This window comes from Globicephala melas, chromosome 14 (assembly GCF_963455315.2).
Source record: "Globicephala melas chromosome 14, mGloMel1.2, whole genome shotgun sequence".
Taxonomy (NCBI): domain Eukaryota; kingdom Metazoa; phylum Chordata; class Mammalia; order Artiodactyla; family Delphinidae; genus Globicephala; species Globicephala melas.
This window is the reverse complement of record NC_083327.1, coordinates 7,381,768-7,399,601: the sequence shown is the minus strand read 5'-3', so window position 1 is coordinate 7,399,601 and position 17,834 is coordinate 7,381,768. Positions and strand designations below refer to the sequence as shown.

Below are 17,834 nucleotides of genomic sequence, written 5' to 3'. Positions count from 1 at the left end.
AGATTAAAATAAAACTAAATGAGATCTACTAGGAAAAGAAAAGACTGAGATGCTACGGGTTACACGTGCAGACGTTACGTACCGTCCAGGCCGTGCACACACACAATGAGATGGACTCCGCCTTCGGAACAACCCTCTTCCTCCTCTTCCACACAGAAATAGGGCACTGAGGACGCCAGAAGAGGGACATCGCTGTACATGAACCCGGGGAGCTTAAGGTGCTTCAATTCTTCTTTCGCCTGAAGGAAGCTGAAGCAAAACAGTGTAAAAGACATTCGTTACTAAGTATTATATTCAGTTTTTAGAACCCAAAAGATAATCTGCTGCATTTAGAGAACTGCAGAAGAGGAAACCCAGAAATATTTGATTTTAAATAATGAAAATATGTGGGCTCACCTAAATGATTTAGCAATCAGAGAGTACTTTTTTTTTTTTTTTTTACTATTTCTTAGTACATATTCTGATCAAATACAATGAGTATTTAAAGCCTGACATCACTTAAAAATATTCTTTTAAACTTGAAATCCTCTAAGAAAACACTGGGAATGGAGTTATGCTTTCTGCTGAATTTTATACTGTATGCATAGAAAAGACGGGAGAAGTACTGCACAGAGGACAGTCTGATGCTGACCCTGTGATCAAATCTTACCCTCTTTGCTCCTTTTTAATCTTATATAAAAGGCAAAGAAGGAGATATTCTACACAGTGTAGCAGTGAGAATGGTAGGTATAGTATTTAGTAGATGAGGTTATTTGTATTTTTCTCTAAAAATACCAATAAGAAGGAACAGAACTAAGAGGGGGATGTGATTAAATAAAATTGGTGGCATACACTCATTTACTGATAGAATAAGTGACATTTCTAATCAACTTGGGGACTGAGAACATCAAAGATTATTAACTATCGTAACATTAGATCATTTGAACTGATAAAAGTAAAACTCCAAGAAGCTGATGAACACTAAACTGAGCAGGACACACTGGGTGAAGAATACAGACCACTGCTTGCACTAATGACTCAGAAGAGTCTGAGGTACCCAGGAGGTGATGCAACCTTCAGCTTCCCGGCACATTACAAGTCTTCAATGGGCTGTTCTCACCTTGCTGGGTTCACTAGGTGTGGGCACCATGGGTCTTACTTATGTGTATACATCAGAATGATCTGGGAACTTAAAAAACCTACAGTAGATATGCCCAGACATTTTATTCCAGGGATTATAATTCCATCTGGACTAAGGTAGTAGAAAACCAGTGCCATGCTAGTAAACCTATGTCATGCTCAAAATTTTCTGGATTTTTTTACGGGCCCATGAAATCCCAATTCTGGAAACACTGACTTAGCTGAGGCAATCTAAGTCTGGTAGGCTTTAGGAAGTTTCTAGCAATTATCTAATATTGTCCTTATTTGCTAGATGTAAAACCTAACTTTTGTCTAGGAGTTAACCAGGGGAGAGATGAGGTATTGATGGGAAAAAAAGGGTTTTAGTCTCAGTTATGCCATACTTCTACCATAAAGTTACCAATGGAAAATCTGTATCAGGCAAGTCGAGCCTACAGAACAGGACAATCATACTGGGAACTGCAGGTCTGTCTGTCAAAGAGCATAGTGAGTTCACTGCTCCATTTCAGACAGCTAGTCGAAGAAGCACTTTCTGTATTACAGAAACCAGAGAACGTGAAATATGTGTGTTACTGGAGAAATATACATATATGTTCTCTCTCTCTCTCTCTAGTAGCACGTGCTATTGTGCTCCATTACTTACGCTTGTATTTGAGGTTTTGGTGAATTTTCATACCAGGACAGTGATGAGGTGAAGTTGTAAGAAGCGCTGCTTGGCTGCTTTGTAATGGCATCACATTTACTCTTAGAAGAATACTTAACACTGCAAGGAGACTCTCGTGGTGCAGATGGGAAGGACAGACAGCCGGAGGTACAGACAGTAGGCACGGTTATACCATCCCTCAGATGGTCAGTGCTAATCCTTCCGGATTTGATAGACCCTTCTCCTCCTGGGGCGCCTCGGTCTGCCCAGTGAGCACGTGCCGCCCCACCTGGGGCGGGGTCATCTGTCTCCCCATGATACCCGTTTTGAACCATTTGCTGGTCCTGCTCTTCTTCCTCCTCCTCTTTATCCTGGTCCTGCTGAAGGTGACTAATTTCTTTGTCAGAAGCTTCCTTCTGAGGGCTAACTGAATTGCTGTAGCTAATAGTACACGTGTCAGAAGTATCTGTACTGCTCTGACAGCCAAAATAATTTTCCACAAGCCCTTGCTTTACCATATCAGGACTGGCTGAAAAAGGGTCACCTGTACCCAGGTGCGTTTCATCTTTAACCGTAGGGGCTTCTGAATACATTTGTTTGAGATTTAACGCATCACTATTTTTTCTTTTCACAGTTCTATCTTCACTGACGTCTATCCTGGTAGAAATGGAACCTGAAACGACACAAGGGATGCCTGAACAAACCAGTCCTGAACTTAACGGAACTGCGGTCCCTGCAGGGTCACTAGATTTATCAGGGCTCTGGGAGTCTTTACACGAAGTGTCCAAGTTAGGTTTGGAGCTGCAACTACTTTTCACATCACTGGAAGTACCTTCGTCTGAAAAAACAAATTGTAAAGGGTCTTTAGTGTTTGAATTTAAGGAATGTATTGCTATCATTTCATTGTCCAAATGCCCTGAAAACACGACACTCTGCTGTTGCAAGATAATACTTGACTTCTTCCTATCGTCACACTTTGGCACATCAATTGTTCCTAGATTCAACACGGTTCTGCTATCGCTTAGGTGGCATTCAGGTACAACAGATTTCTTAGGATTTTCATCAGGTGACAGCTCATCGTCAGAAGGCAGAGAGTTTATGGACGTTAAGGATGACTGGATCTCACTGAAAGCACTTGTGCTCTCAGTGCAGTGGCTGCCTACTGAAAACTTTACATTATGATCCGGCTTCATCAAAAGCTGAGGAAACAACCTTTCGTTATTGGAAAGACCTTGCCCTTGTACAGTTTCAAAGACTAGGTCAGGGTTTGGATGTGTTGCAACAGAGCTTGGTTCACTTTCCACACCTGAATCTGAGAACCGAGATGAGGCACATGTGGCACTAATATCTGGTAACTTAATTGAGTCTCCACTCACTACAACATGATATTCTCTTGTAGAAGAAGCAGGTTGATTACTTCTTAGCTTAGCTAATGATTCTCCAACAGAACGACACTTTGCTTCCTGCAAAGCTTCCTTTTCAAGTGTTAGTTCTATAGATTTAGATTTACCGTTAGAGTCTAAGGACTCAAAGTTGGGTAGTTGTAAACTGTCCACAAAGACTTCATCCTGTCGAAGCTCTGTCCAAGGTCCTATTTTAACAGTTATTTTCTCTCCACCGAAAGGGTCTTTATTAGAGGGCTTTACTTCAATTGTCCTAACTCCCGAAGTGGGGGCAGTTTGATGATCATGGCAATCATCTGATGAACTTCTGGATGCCACACTGTGTTCCACTTGTGCAATTTCACTATCGTCCTGGGAGATATCAAGTTTACCTGAAATGGACAAATTTGCACAAAGATTTAGGCTGCCAGAGTTCAAAGGATCAAACAGGTCTGGTTGCATATTTTCAATATCTGGAGACTTTTGTTCAGTTCTCTCTGTATTAGCTGGCAAATAGCTAGCTTCCTTTTGACTTGTCTGTCTGATGTAGGTCTTTAGGTCAAAATTATATCCACATATTGTGGTGTCCAGACCTTCCTTCTGACTATGTGAAAGATTGCCTTCAAAGCTTTTAAAGAGATCATTTGATGCTGTACTTTTCAAACATTTGTAGCCTACCAAAACCACAGAATCCTTAGAGTTCTGTTTTATTAATTTTTTTGTGTTTTCAGGTTTCATTGTTTTCATGAGCTTAGTAACCTTAACCTTGGATTTATTTGATTCTTCATTCTTTCCTTTTAGAGACTTTGTTAGCTGCTTTTCACCTTCTGTAGACCAAAAACTGGAGGCCCCAGCAGGTCTGACTTTCAACTCTGGGCTGGAAAGTCCAGCTAGAGAGCTTTCTTCAGTCTCACATTTATCCATTCTACTGGACTCTGATCTCTGAAGACTCTGAATTCCCATCCAGGGTGCATCTAAGTCTTTTATCCAAAGAAAAAGAAATTCAGGTTTAAAACGAGGTATAAGAACTCATATGATCAAGACTACTTTCTCTGACTATAACTTTCTAATATCCTCAAAAATAAATAAAACTGGAGGGGGGTAACAGCCCCACATTAAGGAATGGCTTTATGTATATTAGAATATACTGAAAATGACACACACAGCTTACATATTTTAGTTAGATTACACTTACCTTCAGTAACTGCATCTAAATACCTGTCTTCAAAGATCACAGGTAATGAATTGAGATCTCCATCTAATTCACTACACTCAATAGGCAGGGGTGGGAGAGAGCTGCAGAAGGAAGTGTTTTTGAGAGCGGTGCACATCTGGAGGTGACTCTGAGCACTGAAAAACATGTCTTACGTCAGACTGCAATCTAGACAATCACACCAATTTCACCTCATCGTCTCTCCAGGACCACCCCTCCTCAAGACAACCTCCTTACGAAAGAGCTCCTTGGTCAGAGATAAAAACTGGTACGATGAAAATTATGGTTTGTTGACAAAAATTACTAATAAAATTATTGTTTACTGATAAGTTATTTAATTTCTATTATACTCTTCTATACTTTTAAATGTCATTTCAAAGTGAGTCTTCTGTGTTTAATGTCTGAACATCCTAATTAGCTGAGAATAGCATGGAGGAGAAAGACCAAAAGCTCAAATGCCTGCTAACGATTTGATGATAATGTTGAAAAAAAAAGTTAACATGTACTGATGAATACAATTAACAGCTATTTTAAAAAAGGTATATAGCTTTCTAATGCAAAATAGTTTTTTTAAAAAAACTTTCTTACGGAAAATTTGAAACAAATCAAAGTACACAGAACAGCACCATAAGCCCCATCAACAAACGTTTTCCCTTCTTGCTTTGTCTGTATCTCCACTCACTGCCTACCTACACACCCTATGATTATTGAGAGTTGTCTGTTGGGGCATATACTTCACGTGCACTGAAACAAATAAATCTTGGCTGCACGATTCTGACAAACGGACACGCGATACAGAACATTTTCCACCTGTCCAGAGAGTACTCTCACGTCTTTCCAGGCAAACTCCCAGCCCAAGTCGACACCAAGACACCCACTCTTCTGACTTGCTCCACCTTAGTCTTATGTGTTCCAGAACTTCATATAAACAGAGTCATATATTCTTTACTCTTTTATGTCTGACTTCTTTCACTCAACATAATGTCCTCAAAATATTCTTTAAAGCCAAAGAAAACCAGATCTAAATGTACTCAGTAGGGAAAGTGGAAGGCATCTACTCAGGATATTTGAATTGTAAATCTTTTACATAACAGCAGGAAGTGTCAGTCAGACTACCTGTGAAAATATGTAATACATAATGATAAATGTAAGAGATTCTGACCTGTGAAGATAAAAATACAACAAGACGGCCAAATGAAAGGCTGGAGCCAGGGCTGCGTGGGACTCCCAAGGGTGGGGTAGATCTGTGTGGGGAGGGGTAACGGCACAGTACACTTCTTTATGTAAGGGCGGGGTCTTTAGTGAAGGAATGCATAAGATTAAATGCAATTTGACTAAACAGGAGCTTTCTAAACTTCACATTCTCCTAATTTCTTTCATTGTAAATATTGTATATTCTGTCACTGATAAATTCTGAGATGATATCTTATGTAAAAGGAAATAGAATCATTTGAATTTTGGATTTATGCTACTCACTGAAGTTCCTGGTATGCAATGGCAGCTTCTCTCGGATGCTCAAAACAAAAGAATGCCTCAGAAAATCTGCGCACCTGGAAAATCCCAAAAGGGAGTATGAATAACATGGCACATTTAAAAAGTCAATCAGGAACTGGGTGGCAGGGAAAGAAACCCCCTTTGCGAGGCCCTCCATAACCATCCCTGTGAGAATTACTCTCCCTCCTCAGGGTGGCCAAAGCACTGTATTTTGGTACTTACCGCAAGAGTTAGAAGAAAGAATAGAATGTAGGTAAGAAATTTCGTTTTACATTATGGATCCACCATTCATCCTCCTTGAAGATGGGGATTCTGTCTGTCTTATTTACCACTACATCCCCACACCAAGAACAGCACCCAGTGCACAGAAGAATGGTGGGATCAGCTAGAACTCCCTGGTGCTCTGTGCCAGGCATCCCAGTACACACCAGCTGAGCTGATGGTGGACTCGCTGGCTCTGTGACCTTCGGCATTTCACCTTGGAGCCTCGATGACTCCTTTTCAATTACACTTAATACTTATTCTTCATAGGGGGTTATTGCAAAGAATAAACAAGATAATGTATTTGATAGCAGTTTTTAATCTGGAAAGTGTCTATAAATATAAGCTATTACAATTACCACTGTAGCATTCACCACATTTTTTCTTAAAATAATTGTATATGTGAACTGTCTCCCCTCCTAATGTGTAGGAACACATTAGAGTAGGAACTGTGTTTTGGATGATCTTTGCTATCCCCCCAAAATATGTCTTAGTATGTTACAGAAGCAAGTACTTGGTAAATACTGGTCAAATGTAGTTGAATATTTCTTCCATCATATTTGTATTCTGACCCTTTCATTTCTAACTATGCAGGAAAAGGCTTTGTCAGCACTGGAGCAACAGTAAGGGGATGGAAAAGATATTTTGTTTGAAGGGTACATGGAGGAGAGAGAAATGATATTATATCTTGGAATTATATTACACCTAAGATTTTTTTCTAAAGGGAAGTAAAACTTAGGGGTCTTTGGTTTTAAATGTACAATGAGGGGCTTCCCTGGTGGCGCAGTGGTTAAGAATCCACCTGCCAATGCAGGGGACATGGGTTCGAGCCCTGGTCTGGGAAGATCCCACATGTCACGGAGCAACTAAGCCTGTGTGCCACAACTACTGAGCCTGCGCTCTAGAGCCTGCAAGCCATAACTACTCAAGCCCGCACCACAACTACTGAAGCCCACATGGCCTAGAGCCCTCGCGCTGCAACTACTGAGCCCACGTGCCACAACTGCTGAAGCCCGCATGCTCTAGGGCCCATGTGCCCCAACTACTGAGCCAGTGTGCTGCAACTACTGAAACCTGCACGCCTACAGCCCGTGCTCCACAGTAAGAGAAGCCACTGCAATGAGATGCCCGCTCACTGCAACGAAGAGTAGCTCCCGCTCACCACCACTAGAGAAAGCCTGCGGGCAGCAGCAAAGACTCAACGCAGCCAAAAAAAACATATTCAAAAAAAGAGTCAAATATTTTAAAAGCCAAATGCAGAAAATTATGTATTATACGCTCCCCCTTGTATTTTAAAAAAGAGAGGAGAGGCTGGTGGTGATGGGGTTCTGGACATGCTACCCCAAATTATGGCACCTTGGCATACTGAATATCTTAAGGTGAAGAAATTTAAGAAAAGGAAGAGCAGGAAAGTCACCCTGACCTCCTCACCAACCCTTCTCCCCTAAAACAGGTCATAAAACCTTCATGTGAGAGGTGCCCTCACTATACCCAGAGGAATGAAATGTCCATTCTTATCTCCCAAAACAAAGGAATGGCAAGAAGAAGCCTACAAACAGGCCTTGCTAATAAATTCCCTCGGTTTACTACAATTACTTCATACTCCTTAACCTATCGTATTCCTTCATGAACTGTCAACTCTTCATCAAGCCTATCACAAAATACTCAGGTCTGTTTCTTTGGGTCTTCATTTCCTTATGAAGGCTACCTTGTCACATAAAACTTATATTAAACAGATTTGTACACTTCTCAGGGCTTCCCTAGTGGTGCAGTGGTTAAGAATCTGCCTGCCAATGCAGTGGACACGGGTTCCAGCCCTGGTCTGGGAAGGTCCCACCTGACGCGGAGCAACTAAGCCCGTGCACCACAACTACTGAGCCTGCGCTCTAGAGCCCGTGAGCCATAACTACTGAGCCCACGTGCCACAACTACTGAAGCCCGTGCGCCTAGAGCCCATGCTCCCCAACAAGAGAAGTCACCACAAGAAGCCCATGCACTGCAACAAAGAGTAGCCCCCCCGCTCACCGCAACTAGAGAAAAGCCTGCGTGCAGCAATGAAGATCCAATGCAGCCAAAAAAAAAAAAAAAACGTACAGTGAATTGAAGAAACATTTTATTCATCATCAAGTTATAGCCAGTTGAGTTTCTGACTTCCTAAGCTTGTCTCCCTGAGTTGGTGAGACTAGGTCTTCAGAGGGACAAGTTGACGGGGGCAACGAAACATCTGTGGGAAGGATGCAACTGTTTTCACCTTCAAATGCTGCTGACGGCCCCTTCTTCCTCTCCAACACTACGGGAGACATGAGGAAAAGCTATCTGCCTGCCTGCCTGCCTGCCTGTCTGTTAGAGGTATTTTCCCCGAGGGCTGTAAAGTGTAAAGAAATGCAGCCTGAAGTCATCTGGACTCCTGCAGCTGCAGCTGGGCCTGCCTTCCCACCTTCCCTGATCCCTACAATAAGAACCATCATTTCTGGACAGCATCCTCCCTACCAGGCTCCGTGCTAAGCACTTTAGTTTCATTCTTTGATTTGAACCATATAAAAACCCTATGAAGTGGATATTTCTTCATTTAACAAGTGAGGCAAGACAACATAGCTGGGCTGTGATACACATGGGATTCAAATAAAGACTTGAGAAAAGTGTCAAGACTTGTGCTCCAACCACTGATCCCTTCCCTTCTTCATTAAGACTCCCTGTTATCATAAAGTCTTTCCTTTCCTCTCTGCTCCCAGACGAGGCTCTCTGTCTGAACTTTCTCCTGCCCTGATTTCCGGGCAGTGGCAACCCGTGAGGAAAAAGGCTGGCACAGCACTGTGAGGCCATCACTAAGGCATCACTGCCACCTGATGGCAGCACAGCTTAATTCTGGGCAAAAGGCAGGCACAGAAAAAAATGTCAAATTTACAAACTCAGGATATGAGTAACAGATATTAATACTTTGGTGTATATATATATATATATATATATATATATATATATCTGTAAGACACGTTTTGAGTATGTACCCTAACTTTAAAGAATCCACTTATTTGGCAATATCAACTATTCAAAATTTAACTAGGACGTTAAAAAAAGGCTTTAAGGGTTCAAAATGGGTGTTTATAGTGCTTTAAAGAGTTAAATGTTCCTTTATCTATGTTCACCCTAATAGGTTGTTTAAATTGCTAAGCAATGCTTACTATAATAATTTTAATAAGTAGTTATTAATATAACTATATTTATTATAATTTAATATATTAATCACATATTATTATAATATTTACTATAATAATTTTATACATGCTCATCCAGGTTAGATTCTAATCTGTAGTGCAGAGTCCAAATATGTGATATATTATCTATGTTGCCTTGAAGAAAGAAGGCACCTCACAAATGTTCACTGAACAAATGTTTCTTGTTTTGAATTTAATTTATTTTTTTATACAGCAGGTTCTCATTAGTCATCCATTTTATACCTATTAGTGTATACACGTCAATCCCAATCCCCCAGTTCATCCCACACCCCCGCCCACCACTGTCCCTGCTTGGTGTACGTACATTTGTTCTCTACATCTGTGTCTCTATTTCTGCCCTGTGAACTCCTTCATCTGTACCATTTTTCTAGGTTCCACATATATGTGTTAATGTACGATATTTGTTTTTCTATTTCTGACTTAGCTCACTCTGCATTGCAGTCTCTAGCTCCATCCACGGCTCTGCAAATGGCACTATTTCATTCCCTTTAATGGCTGGGTAATATTCCATTGTATATATGTACCACATGTTCTTTATCCGTTCATCTGTCGATGGGCATTTAGGTTGCTTCAATGACCTGGCTATTGTAAATAGTGCTGCAGTGAACATTGGGGTGCATGTGTCTTTTTGAATTATGGTTTTCTCTGGGTATATGCCCAGTAGTGCGATTGCTGGGTCATATGGTAATTCTATTTTTAGTTTTGTAAGGAACCTCCATACTGTTCTCCATAGTGGCTGTATCAATTTACATTCCCACCAACAGTGCAAGAGGGTTCCCTTTTCTCCACACCCTCTCCAGCATCTGTTGTTTGTAGATTTTCTGATGATGCCCATTCTAACTGGTGTGAGGTGATACCTCATTGTAGTTTTGATTTGCATTTCTCTAATAATTAGTGATGTTGAGCAGCTTTTCATGTGCTTCTTGGCCATCTGTATGTCTTCTTTGGAGAAATGTCTAATCTGCCCATTTTTGGATTGGGTCGTTTGGTTTTTTTAATATTGAGCTGCATGAGCTGTTTATATATTCTGCAGATTAATCCTTTGTTGATTTGTTTGCAAATATTTTCTCCCGTTCTGAGGGTTGTCTTTTCGTCTTGTTTGTAGTTTCCTTTGCTTTGCAAAAGCTTTTAAGTTTCATTAGGTCCAATTTGTTTATTTTTGTTTTTATTTTCATTACTCTAGGAGGTGGATCAAAAAAGATCTTGCTGTGATTTATGTCAAAGAGTGTTCTTCCTATGTTTTCCTCTGAGAGTTTTATAGTGTCCAGTCTTACATTTAGGTCTTTCATCCATTTTGAGTTTATTTTTGTGTATGGTGTTAGGGGGTGTAGCTTTTACATGTGGCTGTCCAGTGTTCCCAGCACCACTTACTGAAGAGACTGTCTTTTCTCCATTGTATATCCTTGCCTCCTTTGTCATAGTTTAGTTGACCATAGGTGCGTGGGTCTAACTCTGAGCTTTCTATCCTGTTCCACTGATGTATATTTCTGTTTTTGTGCCAGTACCATATTATCTTCATTACTGTAGCTTTGTAGTATAGTGTGAAGTCAGGGAGTCTGATTCCTACAGCTCCGTTTTTTTCCCTCAAGACTGCTTTGGCTATTCTGGGTCTTTTGTGTCTCCAGACAAATTTTAAGATTTTTTGTTCTAGTTCTGTAAAAAATGCCATTGGTAATCTGACAGGGATTGCATTGAATCTGTAGAATGCTTTGGGTAGTAGAGTCATTTTCAAAATATTGATTCTTCCAGTCCAAGAACATAGTATGCCTCTCCATCTGTTTGTATCATCTTTAATTTCTTTCATCAGTATCTTACAGTTTTCTGCATACAGGTCTTTTGCCTCCCTAGGTATTTTATTCTTTCTGTTGCAATGGTAAATGGGAGTGTTTCCTTAATTTCTCTTTCAGATGTTTCATCATCAGTGTGTAGGAATGCAAGAGATTTCTGTGCATTAATTTTGTATCCTGCAACTTTATCAAATTCAATGATAAACTCTAGTAGTTTTCTGGTGGCATCTTTAGGATTCTCTATGTATAGTATCATGTCATCTGCAAACAGTGACAGTTTTACTTCCTCTTTTCCAATTTGTATTCCTTTTATTTCTTTTTCTTCTCTGGTTGCCGTGGCTAGGACTTTCAAAACTATGCTGAATAACAGTGGCGAGAGTGGACATCCCTATCTTGTTCCTGATCTTAGAGGAAATGTTTTCAGGTTTTCACCATTGAGAATGATGTTTGCTGTGGGTTTGTCATATATGGCCTTTATTATGTTGAGGTAGGTTCCCTCTATACCCACTTTCTGGAGACTTTTTATCATAAATGGGTGTTGAATTTTGTGAAAAGCTTTTTCTGCAACCACTGAGATGATCATACGGTTTTTATTCCTCACTTTGTTAATATGGTGTATCACACTGATTGATTTGCGTATATTGAAGAATCCTTGCATCCCTGGGATAAATCCCAGTTGATCATGGTGTATGATCCTTTTAATGTGTTGTTGGATTCTGTTTGCTAGTATTTTATTGAGGATTTTTGCATCTGTATTCATCAGTGATATTGGTCTGTAATTTTCATTTTTTGTAGTTATCTTTGTCTGTTTTTGGTATCAGGGTGATGGTGGCCTCGTAGAATGAGTTTGGGAGTGTTCCTCCCTCTGCTATATTTTGGAAGAGTTTGAGAAGGATGGATGTTAGCTCTTCTCTAAATGTTTGAAAGAATTCACCTGTGAAGCCATCTGGTCCTGGACTTTTGTTTGTTGGAAGATTTTAAATCATAGTTTCAATTTCATTACTTGTGATTGGTCTGTGCATATTTTCTATTTCTTCCTGGTTCAGTCTTGGAAGGTTATACCTTTCTAAGAATTTGTCCATTTCTTCCAGGTTGTCCATTTAATTGGCACAGAGTTGCTTGTAGTAGTCTCTTAGGATGCTTTGTACTTCTGCGGTGTCTATTGTAACTTCTCCTTTTTCATTTCTAATTTTATTGATTTGAGTCCTCTCCCTCTTTTCCTTGATGAGTGTGGCTAATGGTTTATCAATTTTGTTTATCTTCTCAAAGAACAAGCTTTTCGTTTTATCAATCTTTGCTATTGTCTTCTTTGTTTCTATTTCATTTATTTCTGCTCTGATCTTTATGATTTCTTTCCTTCTATTAACTTTGGGTTTTGTTTGTTCTTTTGTCTCTAGTTCCTTTAGGCATAGGGTTAGATTGTTTATGAGATTTTTCTTGCTTCCTGAGGTAGGCTTGTATTGCTATAAACTTCCCTCTTAGAACTGCTTTTGCTGCATCCCATAGTCGTGTTTTCGTTGTCATTTGTCTCTAGGCATTTTTTGATTTCCTCAGTGATCTTTTGGTTATTTAGTAATGTATTGTTTAGCCTCCATGTGTTTGTGGTTTTTACGTTTTTTTCCTCTGTAATTGATTCTTAATCTCATAGTGCTGTGGTCGGAAAAGATGCTTGATATGATTTCAATTTTCTTACATTTACTGAGGCCTGATTTGTGACCCAAGATGTGATCTACCCTGGAGAATGTTCTGTGCGCACTTGAGAAGGAAGTGTAATCTGCTGTTTTTGGATGGAATGTCCTACAAATATCAATTAAATCTATCTGGTCTATTGTGTCATTTAAAGCTTGTGCTTCCTTATTTATTTTCATTATGGATGATCTGTCCATTGGTGTAAGTGAGATGTTAAAGTCCCCCACTATTATTGTGTTACTGTTGATTTCCTCTTTCAGAGCTGTTAGCAGTTGCCTTATGTATTGAGGTGCTCCTATGTTTAGGAGCACCTCAATACATAAGCACCATATATATATGGGTGCACCATGTATATATGGGTGCATATATATTTATAATTGTTACATCTTTTTCTTGGATCAATCTCTTGATCATTAGGTAGTGTCTTTCCTTGTCTCTTGTAACATTCATTATTTTAAAGTCTATTTTATCTGATATGAGTATTGCCACTTCAGCTTTCTTTTGATTTCCATTTGCATGGAATATCTTTTTCCATTCCCTCACTTTCAGTCTGTATGTGTCCCTAGGTCTGAAGTGGGTCTCTTGTAGACAGCATATATATGCGTCTTGTTTTCGCATCCATTCAGCAAGCCTGTGTCTTTTGTTTGGGGCATTTAATCCATTTACATTTAACGTAATTATCAATATGTATGTTCCTATTACCATTTTCTTAATTGTTATGGATTTGTTTTTGTAGGTCCTTTTCTTCTCTTGTGTTTCCCACTTAGAGAAGTTCCTTAGCATTTGTTGTAGAGCTCGTTTGGTGGTGTTGAATTCTCTTAGCTTTTGCTTCCTATGTAAAGCTTTTGATTTCTCCATCGAATCTGAATGAGATCCTTGCCGGGTAGAGTAACCTTGGTGGTAGGTTCTTCCCTTTCATCACTTTAAATATATCATGCCACTCTCTTCTGGCTTGTAGAGTTTCTGCTGAGAAATCAGCTGTTAACCTTATGGGACTTCCCTTGTATGTTATTTGTCATTTTTCCCTTGCTGCTTTCAATAATATTTCTTTGTCGTTAATTTTTGTCTACTTTATTACTATGTGTCTCGGTGTATTTCTCCTTGGGTTTATCATGCCTGGGACTCTCTGCGCTTCCTGGGCTTGGGTGGCTATTTCCTTTCCCATGTTAGGGAAATTTTCGACTATAATCTCTTCAAATATTTTCTCGGGTCCTTTCTCTCTCTCTTCTCCTTCTGAGACCCCTATAATGCCAATGTTGTTGCATTTAATGTAGTCCCAGAGGTCTCTTAGGCTGTCTTCATTTCTTTTCATTCTTTTTTCTTTATTCTGTTCCACGGCAGTGAATTCCACCATTCTGTCTTCCGGGTCACTTATCTGTTCTTCTGCCTCAGTTATTCTGCTATTGATTTCTCCTAGTGTATTTTTCATTTCAGTTATTGTATTGTTCATCTCTGTTTGTTTGTCCTTTAATTCTTCTAGTTGTTTGTTCTTTAATTCTTCTAGGTCTCTGTTAAATATTTCTCGCATCTTCTCGATCTTTGCCTCCATTCTTTTTCCGAGGTCCTGGATCATCTTCAATATCATTATTGTGAAATCTTTATTTGGAAGGTTGCCTATCTCCACTTCATTTAGTTGTTTTTCTGGGGTTTTACCTTGTTCCTTCATCTGGTACATTGCCCTCTGCCCTTTCATCTTGTCTATCTTTCTGTGAATGTGGTTTTTGTTCCACAGGCTGCAGGGCTGTAGTGCTTTTTGCTTCTGCTGTCTGCCCTCCGGTGGATGAGGCTATCTGAACAAATGTTCTTTAAGTTCTTTTTATACAAACCTGATTTATGTTTACTGTTAGATACAACCCCTACTGGTTTAAGTTATTTGTTTTCTCAATCCACAGTACATTATAAAGAGCAAATGAAACCAAGGGAGAAGGAGAAGTAGAGCATATATAGTATATATAGGCATTAAGTATACATAAGTATAATAGACAAAGGAAATAAGAACTTGATGCTGAAACAAAAAGGTCCCTCTTAAAGAAAACCTAGAAAATTCCCATAAAAAGCAGATAAAATCAGTAAAAAAAATTAATATAACTTGGGCCTCTCTAATGGAGGATCTACTATCCAGACATTTTTGAGAGCACAGGACACCAGTGTACTATTAAAGCAGAATAGATTACACAAGATTGATAATGATAACTAAGTCACTTTGAAAGGGCTAAATTAGGTTCCATATACTCTACTTCAGAAGGTAAGCAACCATGAAGCACACTAGAAAGTTTTCATTTAAAATGGTCAAAAATAATTTAAGGAAAAAATTAGCCCTTTAGAAAGCACATATTGGATGATAACAAAATTCACGTATGGGTAGACTTATTTCTTGAAAATTCTGGGCATGTTTTTTGTATATACACATAAAAGCTATAATATATTTTATGTTAATAATTACATTAACAATGGGAGTCTGCCTAAACCTTGCAAAATAGGAAATAAATGGCATCAAACTAAATATTACAAATAAACAATATGTTCTCAGAAAGTACTTCTACTTTATTAAAAAAAGATAGAGCTTAATATATTAAGGTTCATTGATACAGTTGTACTGAAGGAATATCAGATGAAGTAGTTTTAGAGATGAGTTCTTAAAAATGCAAACTGTGCAATGTTTTGAATAGATAACACATCATTGTAAAGAAACCTTTAAGTGGGAAAGGATGGCTATACAAGTTATTTCTAACTCTTTCCCTCTTCTAGAGCACAGAAAGCATCAATACACTTGAAAACGTTATGATCTTAAAATCTCTGTAAAAGTTAATAAGAATTCCTGACCCTCCACCCTTGTTAGGGGAAGCTAGTGGCTACACATTAGAATCCAGGGTCCTGCTGATCCATATGGAAGCTTTGAAGGGCAAATTCAAAAAAGTGCTCCTTCAGAACAGAATGAAGATTCCTCAAAAAACTAAAAACAGAACTACCGTATAATGTAGCAATACCACTCCCGCGCATATATCTGGAGAAAACTCTAATTCAAAAGGATACATGCACCCCAATGTTCCTTGCAGCACTATTCACAATAACCAAGACATGGAAGCAACCTAAATGTCCACTGACAGGTGAATGCGTGAAGAAGATGTGGTACATATATACAATGGAATACTACTCAGCTATAAAAAAGAATGAAATAATGCCATTTGCAGGAACTTGGATGGACCTGGAGATGATCATACTAAGTGAAGTAAGTCAGACAGAGAAAGACAAATATCATATGATATTACTTATAGGTGGAATCTAAAGTAGGACACAAATGAACTTATCTATGAAACACAAACAGACTCACAGACTAGAGAACAGACTTGCGGTTGCCAAGCGGGAGGGGGTTGCGGGAGGGAAGGAGTGGGAGTTTGGGATTTGCAGATGCAAACTAGTATATATAGAACAGATAAACAACAAAGTCCTATTGTATAGCCCAGGGAACTATATTCAAAACAAAAACAAAAAGGTGCTCCTTCCACAGGCAGATACAACCTGCCCCCGGGAAGGAGAGGCCAGATTTCACTTCCCACTCCCCCTAGTAGAATGCTCGTATTCAGGGAAAAGCCTAACCCTGTTAATCACTTGGAGAATTTTTAAAAAATTACCCATGCCTGGGCCTCATTCAGCACTGGTAAGTTTTAAAGTTCCCTAGGTGATTCTAATGTACAGCCATGGTTGAAAAGCACTATTTAACTTCTACTTAGACCATGACAGAGCAAGTAGTATTGGATTGACTGTACTGAAAACAACTTACAAAACTGCACAAGATACAGGAGCAACTGTTTCAAGCACTGAAGAACATCAACTAGACATGCAAAGAAGCTGGAAGATGTAACTTACAACCAAGAGATAAAAGCAGTTAGAAGTAGACTCCAAGATAATCTAGGTGTTAGAATTAGCAGGCAAGCACTTTTCTTTCTCTTTTTAAATAATTAATAGACTAGGTTTTTCAGAGCAGTCTTAGGTTTAGAGAAAAATTGATCAGAAAGTATAGGGAGTTCCAACTATACCTCAAGCCCCCAAGTTTCTCCTATTATTTACGTCTTGTATTATGGTGATGCATTTGTTATAACTGACGAACCAATACTGATACATTGTTATTAACTAAAGTCCATCGTTTACATTAAGGTTCACCCTTGTTGTTGTGAATTGTATGGGCTTTGCCAAATGTATAGTGACACGTATCCACCATTACGATATCATAGAGAACAGTTTTACTGCCCTAAAAATCTCCTATGCTCCACCCACTAGACTCTCTCCCAATCCCCCTGAGCCCCTGGCGACCACTGATTATTTATTTATAGTTTTTCCTTTTCCAGAATGTCATAGAATTGGAATCATATAATAGGTAACTCTTCAGATTGGCTTCTTTCATTTAGCAGTGATATACTTTTAAGGTTTCTCTATGTCTTTTCGTGGTTTGATAGCTTATTTCTTTTTATTACTGAAAAATATTCCATCGTGTAAATGCACAACAGTTTGTTTAACCATTCACCTGATGAAGGACATCTAAGTTTTGGCAATTATAAAAAAAAAGTTGCTGTAAATATCTGAGTGCAGGTTTTTGTGCAGACCTAAGTTTTTAACTAATTTGGGTAAATACCAAAGAGCATGGTAGCTAGATTATTACGTAAGAGTATGTTTAGATTTATATGAAACTGTCAAACTGTCTTCCAAAGTGGTTGTATCATTTTGCATCCCCAACAGCAATGAATGAGAGTTCCTGTTGCTCCACATCTTCACCAATATTTAGTGCTGTCAGTGTTTTCAATTTTAGTCATTCTTACAGGTGTGCAAGGTACCTCGCTGTTGCTTTAATCTGCGAATCCCTAATAATTTATAAGTTGGGTATTTTCCTTCCCCCAAGTGAAAGGCTAGAGAGGGCTGGAGCTGGGTCCCCCAGGTCAGCTGGACTCTAGAAAGACAGTTTCTGAGGAGGAAGGTCTTGTTAAGAAGGACAGAATGCTCTGGATGTATTTACAAATG

General features: G+C 39.1%; 1 protein-coding gene across 15 annotated transcripts in view; it reads right to left on the bottom strand.

Moving 5' to 3' along the window:
* Nucleotides 1-17,834, bottom strand: part of FAM135A (family with sequence similarity 135 member A) — a 123,397-nt gene that overhangs the window by 25,069 nt on the left and 80,494 nt on the right. For 7 of the 15 annotated variants that reach the window (XM_060283321.1, XM_030859203.2, XM_060283323.1 and 4 more), the window contains 4 exons: nucleotides 5,834-5,907; nucleotides 4,340-4,494; nucleotides 1,763-4,124; nucleotides 83-249 (listed from right to left, as the gene is read on the bottom strand). In XM_060283321.1, coding sequence (XP_060139304.1) covers nucleotides 83-249; nucleotides 1,763-4,124; nucleotides 4,340-4,494; nucleotides 5,834-5,907 — 2,758 coding nt within the window. The remainder of the gene's footprint in view (nucleotides 1-82; nucleotides 250-1,762; nucleotides 4,125-4,339; nucleotides 4,495-5,833; nucleotides 5,908-17,834) is intronic. The other 8 variants (XM_060283328.1, XM_060283331.1, XM_060283326.1 and 5 more) reach the window with 3 other exon arrangements.